Source organism: Cynara cardunculus (genome assembly GCF_001531365.2).
Source record: "Cynara cardunculus var. scolymus isolate 2C chromosome LG 3, CcrdV1, whole genome shotgun sequence".
NCBI classification, from domain to species: Eukaryota; Viridiplantae; Streptophyta; class Magnoliopsida; order Asterales; family Asteraceae; genus Cynara; species Cynara cardunculus.
Genome location: NC_037530.1, coordinates 31,897,320 through 31,913,664, shown reverse-complemented (window position 1 = coordinate 31,913,664; position 16,345 = coordinate 31,897,320). Strand labels below are relative to the sequence as shown.

General features: G+C 36.3%; 2 protein-coding genes across 3 annotated transcripts in view; one reads left to right on the top strand and one right to left on the bottom strand.

The window, feature by feature from the left end:
- The first annotated feature begins 1,020 nt into the window (after positions 1–1,020).
- Positions 1,021–4,488, top strand: LOC112509366 (ADP,ATP carrier protein ER-ANT1). The gene is made up of 4 exons (XM_025114296.1): positions 1,021–1,157; positions 2,788–3,072; positions 3,245–3,616; positions 3,688–4,488. Exons 2-4 carry the CDS (start codon positions 2,815–2,817, stop codon positions 3,982–3,984), a joined length of 927 nt encoding a protein of 308 aa, XP_024970064.1. The 5' UTR covers positions 1,021–1,157; positions 2,788–2,814; the 3' UTR covers positions 3,985–4,488.
- A 1,856-nt stretch (positions 4,489–6,344) lies between these two features.
- Positions 6,345–16,345, bottom strand: part of LOC112510515 (truncated transcription factor CAULIFLOWER A-like) — a 24,232-nt gene continuing 14,231 nt past the window's right edge. Inside the window, exons 2-8 of one of the 2 annotated variants that reach the window (XM_025115961.1) lie at positions 7,825–7,903; positions 7,685–7,749; positions 7,479–7,578; positions 7,252–7,293; positions 7,064–7,105; positions 6,852–6,937; positions 6,345–6,693 (exon numbers count right to left, since the gene is read on the bottom strand). In XM_025115961.1, the coding sequence (XP_024971729.1) occupies positions 6,567–6,693; positions 6,852–6,937; positions 7,064–7,105; positions 7,252–7,293; positions 7,479–7,578; positions 7,685–7,749; positions 7,825–7,903 (541 nt within the window). In that variant the 3' untranslated portion in view covers positions 6,345–6,566. Of the gene's footprint in view, positions 6,694–6,851; positions 6,938–7,063; positions 7,106–7,251; positions 7,294–7,478; positions 7,579–7,684; positions 7,750–7,824; positions 7,910–16,345 lie in introns of both variants that reach the window. The other variant, XM_025115960.1, reaches the window with a different exon arrangement.

Below are 16,345 nucleotides of genomic sequence, written 5' to 3'. Positions count from 1 at the left end.
ATCGTTTTCTCAAAATCACATAAAGCCATATTATAACATCGACTGAGATAAAAAATAAAATGAAATATTAAAAACACGATGTATCTCGCTGCATTGCGCGAGTACACTTCTAGTATATATATATATATATATTATGTTTATGATAATTATAACTGTAAGTTATTATATGCTCACGACACGTGTCACACAACGATACTGCTAAGGAGTATGTAAACATATAGGGTCGTACACAAAGAATACGTTTGCTTCCATTTGAAAGTAACCCCAAAGTCACGATTGACAGTTAAATAATTATTCTTGAAGAATAATTATAGAATATGTGTTGAAACGTAATTATAATAATTATAGGGTATTATCTGTAAATAAAAATAATTATTTAACATTTTAGATAATTATATAATTATTTACAGATAAACATCAAACTTTATTTAGAGTTATAAGGTGACTATGATACCAGCTCCTATAAGTAGGGTGTTAGGTCAATTCAATTTGGTGAATTCAACTCTCTGAATTTTGGTTCTCACTTTATATGCACATATTTAGACTTAGGGTACTTTTGGGCTAGCACCTGGTGAATGATCTAAACATGTTCGTGTGTGGATCAACTGTAGAAGAAATCACACTCGGTTTCTAAGTGCTGCTTCAGATTTTTCACTAGATCCAAAAGGTACACTCCTAAACACCCTATCTTGTGTTATAATTTAATTAAACATCTTACTGGATCCGGCTTTGGATTTCAGATCTAGAGACGTTTTCTAGATTATTGTACCAAAGGTTTTATTTTTGCTGCGTTTAAAATTACAAGTTCTATTTAAAGCCCTACAATAGTATTTACAGATAAATACAAAATCTTATTCAAATTATAGTCAATTTAAAATATTTTCCAGTAAAATATAAACCAAAAAACGATATTCATAGGGTTTTAACAAAAAAAAAAAAAGAAATTTCGTGCACGTGGAGCTCACGTGCTGTGTGTGAGGCCTGTGTATGTCACCCAGCTGAATCAATTGGGCGCCTCTCGCATCAGCCCATGATCTCCTCACCTGGATTCCTATGTCGTCTTCTTCATCTTTACTGTATTCACTCTTCTCTTCGATCTACTTCTCCCATTTGATTAAACCCCCGATTTTCATTGGCCATTCGTCCGTCGTCATCAGGTTGGCTTCAACTCTTGTAATCTTTTCTCTTCAATCTTCTATCTGCTTGATTTTGCTGGTTTGCATGTTTTTTATTGCTTTATCGCTTGTCAGTGACGGGTTTTTGTTCGTGTTGGAAGTTGATCAATTTCATGATGTTTGCTGGCCACTTTTAGCTTTGTTATTAGCCATACTTGCTGTTCTCGTCGTTGATTTTGAGTAATTTATGGTAATTTTGATGATACGTGTGGTTAGTTCAGTGTGTATATATCTGTTGTATGAGTTTGGGACAACATAAATCCATGTTCTTCTGGAAAAACATTGTGGCTGCCAATACGGCTTTTTTTGGGTACTGTTTGCAAACAGCATAGCAGTAGGTAATTAGGATTGTCCATCTTTTGAGGATGCTTGTTTCTTGAATATCATCCCAAAAAGTTTGGGGACACCTGGTACTTCACCAATTAGTATCCATGGGAACACATACTCAATTTGTAGTTAGCGATGATTCTCTCATACTTCTGTTCTTTGAAGTTTAGTACTAAACTTTGAGTTTTAAGGTCATATCCCCCGATTTTCGACTCAAAATTGATACAAATTAGTTAACACTTTGAGTAAATCATTGAGTAGTGCTACAAAATATGTTGGTGGTATAACAGTATACATATAGTGATAATGATCAACATTAAACTTGAAAAGTAGTAGGTTGACCTCAAAAGTTAAAAGGGCATACACCCACCCACATGTATGAGGCAAGATGTTGATTGTGGTTGATCACAATTTTGATCAGATATCATTGAGTAATACCAATAGGATGAACATATATGTATATTATATATATATACACACACACACACACACACACTTGCCACCTAAAGCCACGCCTTGAAAATCGCTATGGCTCCCCAAGGCTTGAGGTTTGATCTCACCATTACACTACGCCTCATGCCATTTTAGAATCTTGGAAAATACACGTATACGTAACAGTGTTATGCTGCAATAGAAGAAGAAAAGTGCAGCAAAACTATGAAACTGCAAGAAGAGAGATTAAAGAGAAGAGGCAAAATGAATCTTCTGTTTTATTGAATAATTTCAGACATCATCTCTTCTATTTACAGTTACATAAGATGGAAACTAACAAGACTACTAACCAGTTCTAACTACTTTTAACTACCAACTGGGAATATTATATGCTAATAATCAGTGAAAAAGGTTCAGCTTATTCTCCATTTCTCTCTATTTATATCTTGTGGTATGTGACTTGGATCCCATGCTTTCTTCAAGACTTACCTTGTTAGGAAGGTCTTCAGATGCCCATTTGGTCCCTTGACCAGTCCTTTGGTTAAATGACGTCCTGACAATTTTCTTTTAAATCAATGATCTTCTGATAGGTTTGAGAATGCCACTTCTTAAAAGAAGAATGCCACTTCCATATACAATAATACCACTAAAATAGTCAGAAGATTATGTGGTGTTGTGAAACAAATTCTGATTTAAGGTCAATAGCCTAAATAATCCGCCCCCTGACTAGGGCACTTTATCCTATCACGTATGTTCTTTTCGGCCATTATCCAAGCTTGTGAAAGGCATAACAGGAACTACTAACTACCCTTATATGGAACTTGCTTGAATGAGTTTATGCTGATTTCTGCAGATCCGGAAAAGCAAGAAAGGATTTGGGATGACAACGAAATCAAAGAGGTTCTCTTCAGATTTTATGATGGGAGGTGCAGCAGCCATAGTATCAAAGAGTGCAGCAGCACCAATTGAGAGAGTGAAGCTTCTACTGCAAAATCAAGGAGAGTTGTTAAAAAGGGAACAACTCAAGAGACCATATATTGGAGTTGGTGATTGCTTCACAAGGGTCTTGAAAGAAGAAGGTTTCTTTTCGTTTTGGAGGGGTAATCAAGTCAATGTCATTCGGTATTTTCCAACTCAGGTAACTCCTTGGTAATTCACGTTATAGATGTCTATTTCAAGAACTTTAGAAATAATATCCCTATTCACCAAGCATTTTCCATTTGTTCGTTAATGAAGATCTGATTGTTAAACGTTAGGCAAGTAAGCACCAATAGGTTCCTGAAGAAACTATTTTTGAAAAATATCCGTAGGCTTTCAATTTTGCATTCAAAGGTTACTTCAAAAGTGTATTTGGACGGTCAAAAGAGAGAGATGGGTATGTGAAGTGGTTTGTTGGCAATGTTGCTTCAGGAAGTGCTGCTGGAGCCACCACTTCATTGTTTCTATATCATTTGGATTATGCCCGTACCCGTTTAGCAACTGATTCAGCATGTAATTCAACCAATAAAAAACAACAATTCAACGGACTATTTGACGTGTATCGCAAGACCCTCGCAACTGATGGCATTAGAGGCTTGTATCGTGGATTCGGGGTTTCAATCGTGGGAATTACTCTGTATAGAGGCATGTACTTTGGGTTATACGACAGCATGAAACCTATCGTCTTAATTGGATCATTTCAGGTAATCATGTAACCATTTTTCCTACAAAAAGTCTGATTTTTATGCCTCTGATCTCTGGAAACAATCTGCAGGACAATTTTCTCGCCAGTTTTCTCTTGGGTTGGAGCGTGACAACATTTTCCGGCATTTGTGCTTACCCCTTTGACACATTGAGGCGAAGAATGATGTTGACTTCTGGTCAACCATCTAAGTATCATAATAGTATACACGCACTGCGTGAGATCATCCACCTTGAAGGTTTCCGGGCATTATACAGAGGAGTTACTGCAAACATGCTTGTTGGAGTAGCTGGGGCTGGAGTTCTTGCAGGTTATGACAAACTGTATCGGATTTCATACAAGTCTAGCCACAATCTGGAGCATCGCTAAATCTTGAAGTAAAAACCGACTCAAAAGTTGAAAGGAGGGAGATTGTACCACAGATATCTTGAGGTAAATGGCCTAACTTTTACCCCTTTTGCTGAAAAATTGTTTTGAAAACCAAAAATACCCCATAATATTGAAGTTGAAATGCCATTGAATGCAAAAAGAGGTCTTTTAAGTTGATCTGTATAGTTTGATATAGAAATGGGTGTAACACCATCAATTAGATTTGACGATTTTATTGCGAAATCACATAAATTTGTCATTCTGTTTATCGCGTATCCGGGTCTTGGTGCACTCCTAGTAATTGACGTCGTCACCAAAGCTGAGAACACGGATGCTTGTAGCTTCAGAGATGAATATAGATACAGGATCGAGTGGTTATCTGGTATCTCGTTAGCATTTATTGTTTAAAGAATGTGACGTTTGTTGGGGTTGCAAGTCGGAGAAAGTAGTTGTAACTTCAAAGATGGTTTGTTCGATTTGTATTTGAAGCCCGTTTGAGAGATACTTGAAAACGAGCCGAATATTGTAACTTCAAGGAAAGAATTTCCGTTGTATATGTTGGAAATCATACGATGTTATAATCGTATTCAAACAACATATACAGTGCACTTTGGAAAAAAATGTTCACCCCGTATAGTTTGTCCCCAAACTGTACTACAAGATTGACAAGGATTGGTAAGATGAGGGGCGGATCCAACCCAAAGTAAGGGTGCAACCGCCCCCGTCAACACCTATTATAACATGACAGATTAAACCATTTAAAATGAAAAAGTTTTATTGGATTTTCTTTAACTTTTCCCATTTTAAAAATGATTACTACGTGACATTATAAATGACATGATTTTAAATTAAAAGAATTTATTCCATCCTCGAAGAGGTTAATTCTGTCCTAAAATAAAATATTTTTTCTTATTATTTTAAATCATTGTATATAGGATCAAGTTAAGAGGAAAACTGTAAAAAAAAACGAAAAATTGAGTAACATCTTGGTAACTGTTTATCTGGACGGTATGTATATGTACATAAAAGTAATTTGCAACTAATTTGTCTGGTATTCACATATGCATAACATACATGCATACAATAAAACCAAAAAACAGCTTCAATTACTTGTATGCACATATATATACCATCAAGATGAATGGTTACTAGGTTGTTCTTCGGTTTTTTATTTTCTTTTTGGGTTTCCCATATATATAAGAGATTGATATTAATAATTATTTGTAATAAAGTTATTTAAATATTTATTCGATGGGTCTCGTAATTATTATATGGTAGAAAAACAATGAACAACTCAATAGCTTTCTGGTTGATCGTCCCCCATCTTCATTACGTAAAACATTTAACTTGGTTACCGGTCATAATAGATATATAAAGGAAAAAACATTGTCGTAGTAAATCTAATGTTTGCGGTTTAAAAAATCTCAACCTCATTCAACCCGGGCGGGTTGGATTGGGTACTTGATTTGATCGGGTTGTAACTTTGATACATCATTTTACAATCTAACTAGGTGTTTAATGTTTAAACGAAGTAGAATCAAGATGGTAACATATAAAAAAAGACAAACAAACTCAAAAAAGAATGTTGAAGATTCATGCAAATAAAAAAGTAAAATTACAGTTAAAATTGTGATAAAATTTTGAATATAGTGAATTACAAATTAGTCTAATGTCTAATGTACATATGTTAATCAAAGACTATATAATCTTATTAAATCCATAAATTTTGTATCAACTATGTATCGATTTACATCAGATTGAATTTTTTTTGGATTTTTTCAGGTTGGATTGCCTGATTGAGCGGGTTGATTGGTCTTTTGAGCACCCGTAATGCGAACGTCGATTTGCCCAAATCGACCACAAAAGCAAAAAAGAAAAAGAAAAGGATTGCAATGATTTTAATTATTTTTCATTTTTCTAAGTGTTATTTTATTGTTCGGTTTTATTTTAAGAACGTTTGGAATCATGAATTTATAAACAGTTTCATGATTTTACAACATAAGATTTCTCTTTTTACCACATGATTATTTTTTCTTATATATTTCATAAACCTTTGGCTAAATTTTTTTGACTAAAGATTTTTTAAGGTTACCGATTTTATAAAATATACAAAATAAATATCATAACAAAAAGAAATAATAAATCTATTAATGGTAAATTAAATAATACACCTGCATGGATGCTCCATATAAATAACTCACTTTCCTACTTAATTCCATAGCAACAAATTGGTAAATTATATCAAAAAACAAAATGTATTTTTTGAATCATATTTTATAAAAAAAAACATATAAAAAGAAGCACATGACATGTAAATTTAATGAATTTTCTGAAAAACAACCAATTCAACACTGATCATCTCTATAAATCCATTTTCAAAAACCTTATATACACGAACACAACAAAAAGCACAAGCTTTGGTACACATCTCTACTCTAACATCTATTTTCCGATCCCGCAAACCATCATAAGTTATCGATAGTTGGTTGCCCGATCAACAATAGATGTTTTTCGTTTATACATAAAACAACGACATTCCAAACAATTGAACAACAAAATCAAGATATATATGCATGCCACTTTTACTTGTTCATGTGTTGAATCATCCAAGGGGGCATCCCTGACGTCGACGCTTGACCTTGAACTTGCCTCGGGTTTTCTTCTACTTCCCCATCCGCTCCTCCTGCTTGGCCCCCATTATATGTATCACTGCATGCATAAAATCAAACGAGCCTAGTATATCACACTATCCGAAGGTGGGGTCTGGGGTAAGAAGAAACTCAGCTGGTGACAAGTGTGTGTGTGTGTCAGTGTGTGTGAAAATGAAAAATAGATAAAGCTACGATTTTGATTGAAACTTTGTTTACCAGATGCCCAACTGAAATGAGGCTATCATCTCATGGCTTTGATGCTCTACATCATGCTGCCCTACTTCTTTCTCCATTTCCTTGATCTGCAGCATATAATATATATGGTTTAAATCTTGGTTTAGACAGGAAGTTGTTTTGATCATGAACCATTCATTTTATGCCCAATTAATAATCATTAGCAGAATTAATCGATTACTAATATTAATTACCTGTTTAGACAGGAAGTTGTTTTGATCCAGCAATTCCTTGTCCTGTTCATTGGTTTTTCACCCCATTACAACATATGATTATGTTTCAAGATTAGACTTTCTCTGATGTCTTTGAATTCTACTTGGCCAAAACCGAAATCTTGAAACAAAAGAGATCGGCCGTTACTAAATATGGGAAATGAGCATACCTTCTTTTGGAGCTGGGAAATTGATTCCAGCATCACTTGATTCTGCGAATAACAGAAGTTTGGCTCAACACTTTGCACAGAACAAGTTCCATTCGATTTCACAATTTAATATCTTAATTTTGTCGGCGCGGTTCATACGGGTATTGGACGAAACAAAGATGAGTTCATTGATCTCGTTTAGCTTAGTTACAGACAGAGAATGATGATTTGTAGAAAAATGTTATTACCTTTCTCAACCTAATGTGTTTAAGAGCCATATCAAGTTGCTGCTCCAGATTCTGAAGCTCTTTCATACTCAAGGAGTCAAGTTCTTCTCCCATGAAATGCCTATGAAGAAAAAAAACATGTTTTTCCATTGTTTCTTTTAACAAATATTTAGATAATACAAGGATATATATACACACACACAACACAAAATATTTCTTGAAAGTACCTTTGAGTTTTCTGCAAACTCTCAATTCTAGCTTTGAGCTTGGCATGTTCCAGATTCCAGCTTCCCTAGAAATATTTAGAGTTTTCAATTTTAGGATAGGCATGAAAGATGTTTGAACAAGAAACAACTAGTCGACGTACTTGTGATTCGTTATGAGTTGATGTAAGCTGCATTTCTGTGTAGGAGTATCTTTCGTACCTCTCAAGGATCCTTTCCATTCTGTTGCTAAAACATGGTGTCATCAGAATCTAAGGCCAATTCAAATGAAGCAAAAACTAAAGCAGAAAAAGAAGTCAATATATTGGTAGCAACCACCTTTTTAGCCTCTCAGTTTCCTTTCAAGTTTTTTTTTTGCTATAAATGTACAGATGTTGTAAATGACGATTAAAAAACTCTAGGAAAACTTAAAGGTGTCTAGCGCTTTATATCCTTTGTCTATGCCTCTTTGGAGATGCTCATAGTTTAGTTAGATCTTATGTTACAACGACACTTTTAAGATCGAATTATAACTACAAGTAAAAGGGATTGACATTTGATGCAAGCATCAACTCTAAACCAAAACCGGTTACGATAATATCCTTTGAAAGGCTACTAATCTTGATGGTTTATCTATGGATATATGTTAGAAATGATGCATGTTCTAGATTGTTTTAGCATTTAGGCATTTCACACATAGGAACATGAAATTCTAGAATATTCAAGGGCAAGAAGAGCCTCGAAAGATTACAAGTATCTTGAACTATTTAGACTTCCAGACCCTACTCCACATGGGATTTACTGGGTTTGTTTGGTTGGTTATAAATATTAGATACCACAGTCGCCATCTAGACGTCAATATCGTAGGATTTTGCTTACTATACCTGATGCGATGTTGTAGCATTATAAACTGTATTGTTACTCTTGCTCATATCAATGAGAGTAGCACTAGAAGATCTAGAATAGGCATCAAATGTTGTGAGGTGTACGCATGAGTTAGAACCCATGTTCTTTCAAGCACAAGCTCATGAACCAAAAAGGCTTCCAATTAATAGAATTCCACAAGGGATGATTGAAGAAGTTAATAAAACGGATGGATATATATACTTTCTTAGTAGCAGCATTACTAACGAAAATGGGCACTCCAGATTGACCACATAATTAGAAGCATCAAAATACAGCCACAAAGAGCAAATAAGAGGCAAAAGTACCTCTGAGATACTTGCTTTAGGAAGAAGATACACACAAACAAATCCTAGTATGGCTATGGCAAATACGAGCCTAAAGAAATCCAAAAAGAGTTGCAGAAAGGGGCGAAGTGGAATTGAAGCAGGTTTAAAAATTATGGAAAAACCGAACAGATGATCAAGAACATGAGAGAAGCCAGTAGGGTGCTGGTGCATGAAGAGCAACTGAGCAAGATCAAAATTAAGTTCAAGCCGACTTACAAGTTACAACTAATAAGCCTATGAGAAGAAATTCGAAACACATAATATCCTTGGGTTTCAAGAAATGGAATTCCTAGCTAGAGATGTTTACAGTCTAGATAGAAGAAAACACACTTAATATAAAAGTTTAGATGTTGGTACGACTCACAGAAGACAAAGGTATATATAGATGACCACATTTGCAAAAAATGACATATATGGGTGTTGTATATAAGCATCGAATGCTAGTTTAAGGTGTTGTATAAGACAATTCCTGATACTGGAATCTTTTGTATTTATTAAAATGGGTAGGTTCATACTAAAGTGCATGCTTGTGAATGTTATGATTATCACGAGGAAGACAACAAAACTTGGAGCCAAAGTTTCTTCCGATGATGCATTATTGATCTCATAAGGGGGGTATATATACATGAGAAATGTTGGATCGATATGCTAAAACAACCAAAGTTTATTGATAATCTTTGAGAATTCACACTATGAAAAGTGTGTAGAATTTACATATTTATAGACACCGAAAAGGTGCCATTGAACCATCACACCCTTTCGTGAATAGTCGCACCTCTTCGTGGATAACTACCAATAACTTCCTAATAACTACCTACATATACATACATACTATCTAATCGAGATTAATCTAACATTCACCCCCTTAATCTCGATTGTGTTGAATAAGATTTTTAACTCCAAGTAGTTGCCTCATAGTGATAAACCTTATTCCTGGTAGTGGCTTTGTCAGAATGTCAGCTTGTTGTAGTTCTCCAGTGATGTGTTCAACTGTCAAATCTTCTTTCTCCATGCATTCTCGTATGAAGTGATACTTAGTATCAATGTGTTTGCTTCGTCCATGAAATACTGGATTCTTCATTAGTGCTATTGCTGACTTGTTATCCACATAGATAGTAACCTTTTCTTCCTTAGTATCAGTGATTTTGCTGAGTAGTCTCTTTAACCAGAGAGCTTGTGTTGCTGCTGCTGTTGCCGCAATAAACTCTGACTCACATGAGGATAAAGCTACTGTTCCTTGTCTCTGAGTACTCCAACTGATAGGTGAATTTCCAAAGTAGAAAATTATACCAGTTATGCCTTTACCTTTTTGTGTGTTAACACCGTAACTGCTGTCGCTGTATCCTTGTATCTTGTTTCCTCCTTCATGCCCATAAGTTATACCATAGTCCTTAGTTCCTTTGATATAACGCATCACTTGTTTGATTGCTTTCATATGCTGCTCCTGTGGGTTTTGCATAAACGACTAAGTAATCCAACTGGAAAACTTAGATATGGTCTTGTATGTAGTAAGTATCGTAGACATCCAATTAGGCTTCGATATTCGGTGGCGTCTACGGATCTTGCTTTGGTTATTTTTGTGCATTTGAGACCTGGTTCCATAGGTATTTTTGCTTCATTGCAGTCTAACATCCTTGTGTCACTGAGTATTTTGTTTGCGTAGCCAGTTTGCTTTATTGAGATTTCACCCCCGTTCTGTGTAACCTCAATGCCAAGGTAATAAGCAAGTAATCCAAGATCATTCATTTCGAACTTCTCTTTCATCTGATCCTTGAAGGTTTTAATCTCTCTCTTTGATGATCCAGTAACTATTAAGTCATCAACGTATCTCACCCATCTCCATCTGATGCCTCACTTACACCAACCACTCCAAATCTACCCAACGATTCCCCTACACCAACCACTCCTGATCAATCCAACGCTTCTACACCTCCTCCTAGAACTCGCAAACCCAACCCAAATACTTCTACCCTCCATCCTATACCATCAACCGCTGAACCAACTACCCACTCAAGCCTTAAAAGATCCCCAGTGGCATCGTGCAATGGACCTTGAACTCAATGCCCTACTCAGTGGGTATTCAGTACCTCCTCATTCATACAAACCTATTGGTTGCAAATGGGTTTTTCGAATCAAACGTAAACCGAACGGCTCAATTGATAAATATAAGGTACGCCTAGTTGCCAAAGGTTTTCATCAACAATATGACAAAGATTATTTTGAAACATTTAGTCCCGTTACAAAGCTGGTAACTATTTCTACCGTATTGTCTATTGCCTTGTCCAAACATTGGCCCTTAAGACAACTTGACGTCAACAACGCATTTTTGCATGGTCACTTACAAGAAGTTTATATGACCCAACCTCTAGGGTATGTCAACCCAGATTTACCAAACGACGTTTGCAAGCTTCACAAATCTCTTTACGGATTAAAGCAAGCATCACATACTTGGTATCTCGAACTTACAAAATTTCTTCTCAACCTTGGTTTTCAAAAATCAAGAGCAGACCCCTCATTGTTCATTTATAACCATGATAACTTAACTTGCTATTTTCTAGTTTATGTGGATGACATTGTCATGACAGGAAACAACAATCATTTTCTTCAAAAGATCATTGATGTTTTGGCACATGCGTTTTCTATTAAAGATCTTGGCATGCTACATCACTTCCTTGGTATAGATGTTATTCCCACTTCCAATGGTTTGTTCCTATCTCAACACCACCACATACAAAACTTGCTGACCAAGTTCAAAATGGATGGTGCAAAACCTATTGTCACCCCTCTACACTCTTCTGACCCACTATCTCCCAACGACGGTTCACCCGGGGTTGATCCCACACCCTACCGCCAACTAGTAGGTGCTCTACAATACCTTGCATTCACTCGCCCAGACGTGTCCTTCGCGGTTAATAAGTTATCTCAGTTAATGCACTCGCCAAGTCAACTACATTGGCAATCATTAAAAAGGGTACTACGTTACTTAAAAGGAACCATCCATCACGGCTTGCACCTCAACCGTGGTTCCCCACTTCACCTTAAAGCCTTCTCAGATTCTGATTGGGGCGGTATTTCCAATTACGCCGATCTACTACCGCTTATATATTATATCTCGGATCTAACATTATCTCTTGGCGATCGGCGTGCCAAAAATCGGTGTCCCGCTCATCAACTGAGGCTGAATACAAAGCCTTGGCAAATGCAGCAGCAAAATTATCTTGGGTGCATAATTTACTTCTCGAACTAGGCGCATGTATTTCAAGCTCTCCTACCCTGTTCTATGACAATGTCGGCGCCACTTATCTTTGCGCAAACCCGATATACCATTCACGCATGAAACACGTTGCCTTGGACTATCATTTCGTGCATGAGAAGGTCTCCGATGGCTCTCTCCGAGTCCAACATGTACATTCAGCAGACCAACTTGCTGTTGTCCTCACAAGAGCACTTCGTCGAGGACCATTTTTTCATCTTCGCTCCAAGATTGGAGTCTCAAATGGATCCTCCATCTTGCGGGGGTGTATTACGGATCAATCCATATCTCAAGGAAAAGGAAAGTCTACTACACATTCAAATTCCACTTAATATGCATTTCTATGTTTAGTTGATTGATTGTAACTGTGCATAAATTTAGGCAATCATTTATCCTTTCCATTGTTGTATTCCCTATATAAATCCCCACTGTTGTTCAATAATATGAATTACTTATTCCCATATCCTCTATACCATTATAGAAAGTAGTAAAGAGTACCAAGTTATTTCATCTCAAAACACGATCTAAAAGACTATTTGAGGCTCATGATACATGCAGGGTCACTCCCACTGATAACCATATGATCCACATAGAGAAGGAGAAGAACAGTACAACTAAGTGGTACGAGTAAACAGTCCATAATCATAAGAGCTGGAGGAGAAGCCCAAGCACACAATGCTAGTGCTGAATTCCTCAAACCACGCATGAGGTGCTGGTTTGAGACCCTGTTGAAAGATGTTACACATCATCATTAGCAGTTATGGCTAGTTAACTGTTATGGCAGTTACAAATTGAATCGTTGCCTTGAAGGGGTGCATCGGTTCTTTAGTATTCCATACATACATATATATATATATATATATATATGTAAACTGATGTAATCTGTGTGGTTGTGATAATAAAGTATAGTTTAAGATATATCTATATCACAGCAAACCATTCTCCATATACATTTAACCATTAATCATCCTTAAGTTTTGTGTTGTTTGTGTTTCAATCCAACAAAGTGGTATCAGAGCCCCATTCAATGACGGAAACCTTACATAGAAAATGACGCAATAGATGATGGCTTCGCATAACAATGTTTTCCAGACCCTTCTTCCAAAGTTAAACAATAGAAATTATCACCAATGGAGTATTCAAATGAAGGTGTTCTTAGAATCTCAAGATCTATGGAATTTGGTTGAGGATGGGTTGCATGAACCCAAGAATCCTACCGCTTTAACGGCCCAACAAAACACATAATTAAAAGAAAATCGGAAGAAAGATCGAAAAGCGTTGTTTTTCATTTATCAAGCAGTAGATGAAGCCATTTTCAAGAGGATCTAAACTTTTCTTACATCAAAGGATGCATTGGATATGTTGTACAAAACCTACCATGGAGCGGACAAAGTTAAATGGTACGTTTGCAAACTTTATGTTGTGAATTCGGTGGACTTTGGATGAGAGAGATTGAATACTTTTATAACTGTGTGATTACCCTCACTAATCAAATGAGGATTAATGGGAAGGGGATTGAAGGTAAAAGAATTGTAGAGAAGATTTTGAGAAGTTTGACTCGAAACTTCGAGTATGTTGTGGTTGCCATCAAAGAATCAAAGCATATGGCATTACTTTCTCTGGAAAATATGTTGGGGACACTTAAATCCCATGAACTTCGGATGAGAAACTTTGATGATGCTCCTATAGAACAAGCTTTCCATTCACAAGTAGAAAAGGGTAAAGAACATGTAAGGAATTCTTATCAAGATCATGACCAAGATGAAGGGCCTTTCAAATGGGAAAATACGTGGAAGATCTTTATCGGAAACACAATGTTTCGATTGTCGTAAATATGGGCATTCAATGAAGTATTGCAAGAAAAGACGTGAAGATGAAAGTGAGGATGCAAATTTTATGCATAAGGAAGAGTCTAAGGAGGTTACAAAATGTTCATGACATTTGAGAGAGATGAACTTGTTAATAATGATTTGTGGAACCATTTGACAACAAAAGATGACATGTTTAAAGTTGTGGATGATGCTCTCCATAGTGATTTCCGGAATCTTGATGATATTAACGTTTGATAGTTGGAGACTTCAAGAAGATGAAGTCTAAGCAACGTTTGGTGTTGTATTAATCTAGCTTAAGGGGGAGTGTTGAAAGATGTAAGCTAGACATCATTATTAACTGTTATGGCAGTTACAAATTAAATCGTTCCCTTGAAGGGATGCATTGATTCTTTAGTATTGCATATATATATAAACTGATGTAATCTGTGTGGTTGTGATAATAAAGTATAGTTTAATATATATCTATATCACCGCAAACCATTATCCATATACGTTTAACCTATTGATCACCCTTAAATTCTGTGTTGTTTATGTTTCGATCCAACAGACCCGTAGAGGGCTTTCCTCTGCTTGCAAAAAACCCCACTGGATGATTGTATAAGAACCTCTTCAAAAAGATCATAATTGAGAAAGACTTTTTTGACATCCATATAGTATAGTAAGCAGTTGCAAGTGGTGATAATACTCAAGGAGACTTTGTCCAAAAGTAACTCGTGCAACAGCTGCAAATTTATTTTCATAATTAAGACCATACTCTTGGTTGAAACCTTTTGCAACAAGTCTTTCTTTGTATCGATCGGAGCTCTGATGACCAGATTTCTGAAATCACCTTAGAAATTGCCTAAGTGTTTAAGTCTGAATAATGCACTGAGACTTAAGTCCTAAGTCTAAATCAATGCACCAGAGTTCAGACTTTTGAATTTCCAGACTTAAGAAAATTGACTAAAGTCCTAAATCTAAACCTATAGAGTCAGATGTTTAAACCTTCCGTTCAGACTAAGTCCTAAGTCTGAGTTAATGAAGTCAGAGATTTGAACCTTCTGTTCCGAGACTACAACTTGTGGTCTGGTACCAGACTTAGTCCCAACTGGAGTCGGACTTCGACTTTGAACTATGATTCGGTTGTAACTGCTCTTCAATCTTATCCAATAACGGTTATTACCTTTTAACCGCTCATAACCATCGATCTCTCATTAAATATGTAAAAACGAGAATCTGGGTATATGTGTCTTGATTTCACAACCTTTGAAACGAGAGGAAAAACTCAAGAATAATCTCAATACTTAATTCGTGAACCCAAGGCTGTTAGGTTCGAATTATTGTATTTGGAAAGTGTTCCACACACGATTTTTGGGATTATTCAATCCTATCATTGTCTCCACAACCCCATATCTACAATTTCTTGGTAGAAGGGAACAATATTCAATGTCTAGGCTTTCTAGAGAGCTTGAAGTTCTTTGGACATTGGTTACAAGAAGCCTCATTATCGGACTATGGCTCATGATGAGATAATAAGGTAGCATAACATTGGTAGTCATGAATATGAAAAGGAACTTGTCTTTCCCAGTTAGACCGACATTACAATAATTGAGAAGTGTCAGGATCCGCAGTACTATTAGATGATGCAGAAGTAGATGTTGGAGATGGATAAGTGATTTTAGTGAAATTATTGATTCATTTTGTGTAATTCGATTCATATGGTAATGATACTTAAGCTATATCACAGGCTAGGAAATATGGAGTGCACACTTGTGTAAGGTAAACTTGAACTCAAGTTCGCTAGATGGCACCACTTGGCAGGAGCCATGAGGGTCGCCTTACTTACAGGTCATAAGGGACAGTGCCTCGAAACCTCTACGAAGTTTATGAGAAGAAGTGCTTGGAAAAATTGAGGTTTTGAATGTTCTAAGTGAAATTCAGAAGTCTCCAGTTCAGAAGCCTCCGAGTCTTGTTCAGAAGCTTCTGATCCTGCAATTGTGTTGTAAGATCTTCCAACTCTGAAGGACTAGATCCATCTTCGGAGATGATGATAGAAGTGGCCTAACGTGAGGGGATGGAGATGGCTTTTGCAGCGGTGGTAGGTCAGTGGTTGTGGGTTTGTTTTGATTTTTAAGGTGGATAGCCATGGTGGCTGCCAAAGGAGGTGGATGGTGGAGGTGTTAGCGAATTGAAGATGGGGAGGGTTGTTGGCTGATAAGAAAGTTGTTAGTCGACGACTTGGTCCCTAGAGTTGGTCGGAGATGTGTGTCGAAGAGTAGAAGGGTAACCATATATCTATCTATCTATCTATCTATCTATCTATCTATCTATCTATCTATCTATCTATCTATCTATCTATCTATCTATCTATCTATCTATCTATCTATCT

Bases quoted from the DNA above. Each gene is read 5' to 3' on its own strand.
- LOC112509366 (XM_025114296.1), top strand. From the start codon at position 2,815: ATGACAACGAAATCAAAGAGGTTCTCTTCAGATTTTATGATGGGAGGT. The intron at 3,073-3,244 runs GTAACTCCTTGG...AAATATCCGTAG, and splicing joins TTCGGTATTTTCCAACTCAG to GCTTTCAATTTTGCATTCAA. The intron at 3,617-3,687 runs GTAATCATGTAA...AACAATCTGCAG, and splicing joins TCTTAATTGGATCATTTCAG to GACAATTTTCTCGCCAGTTT.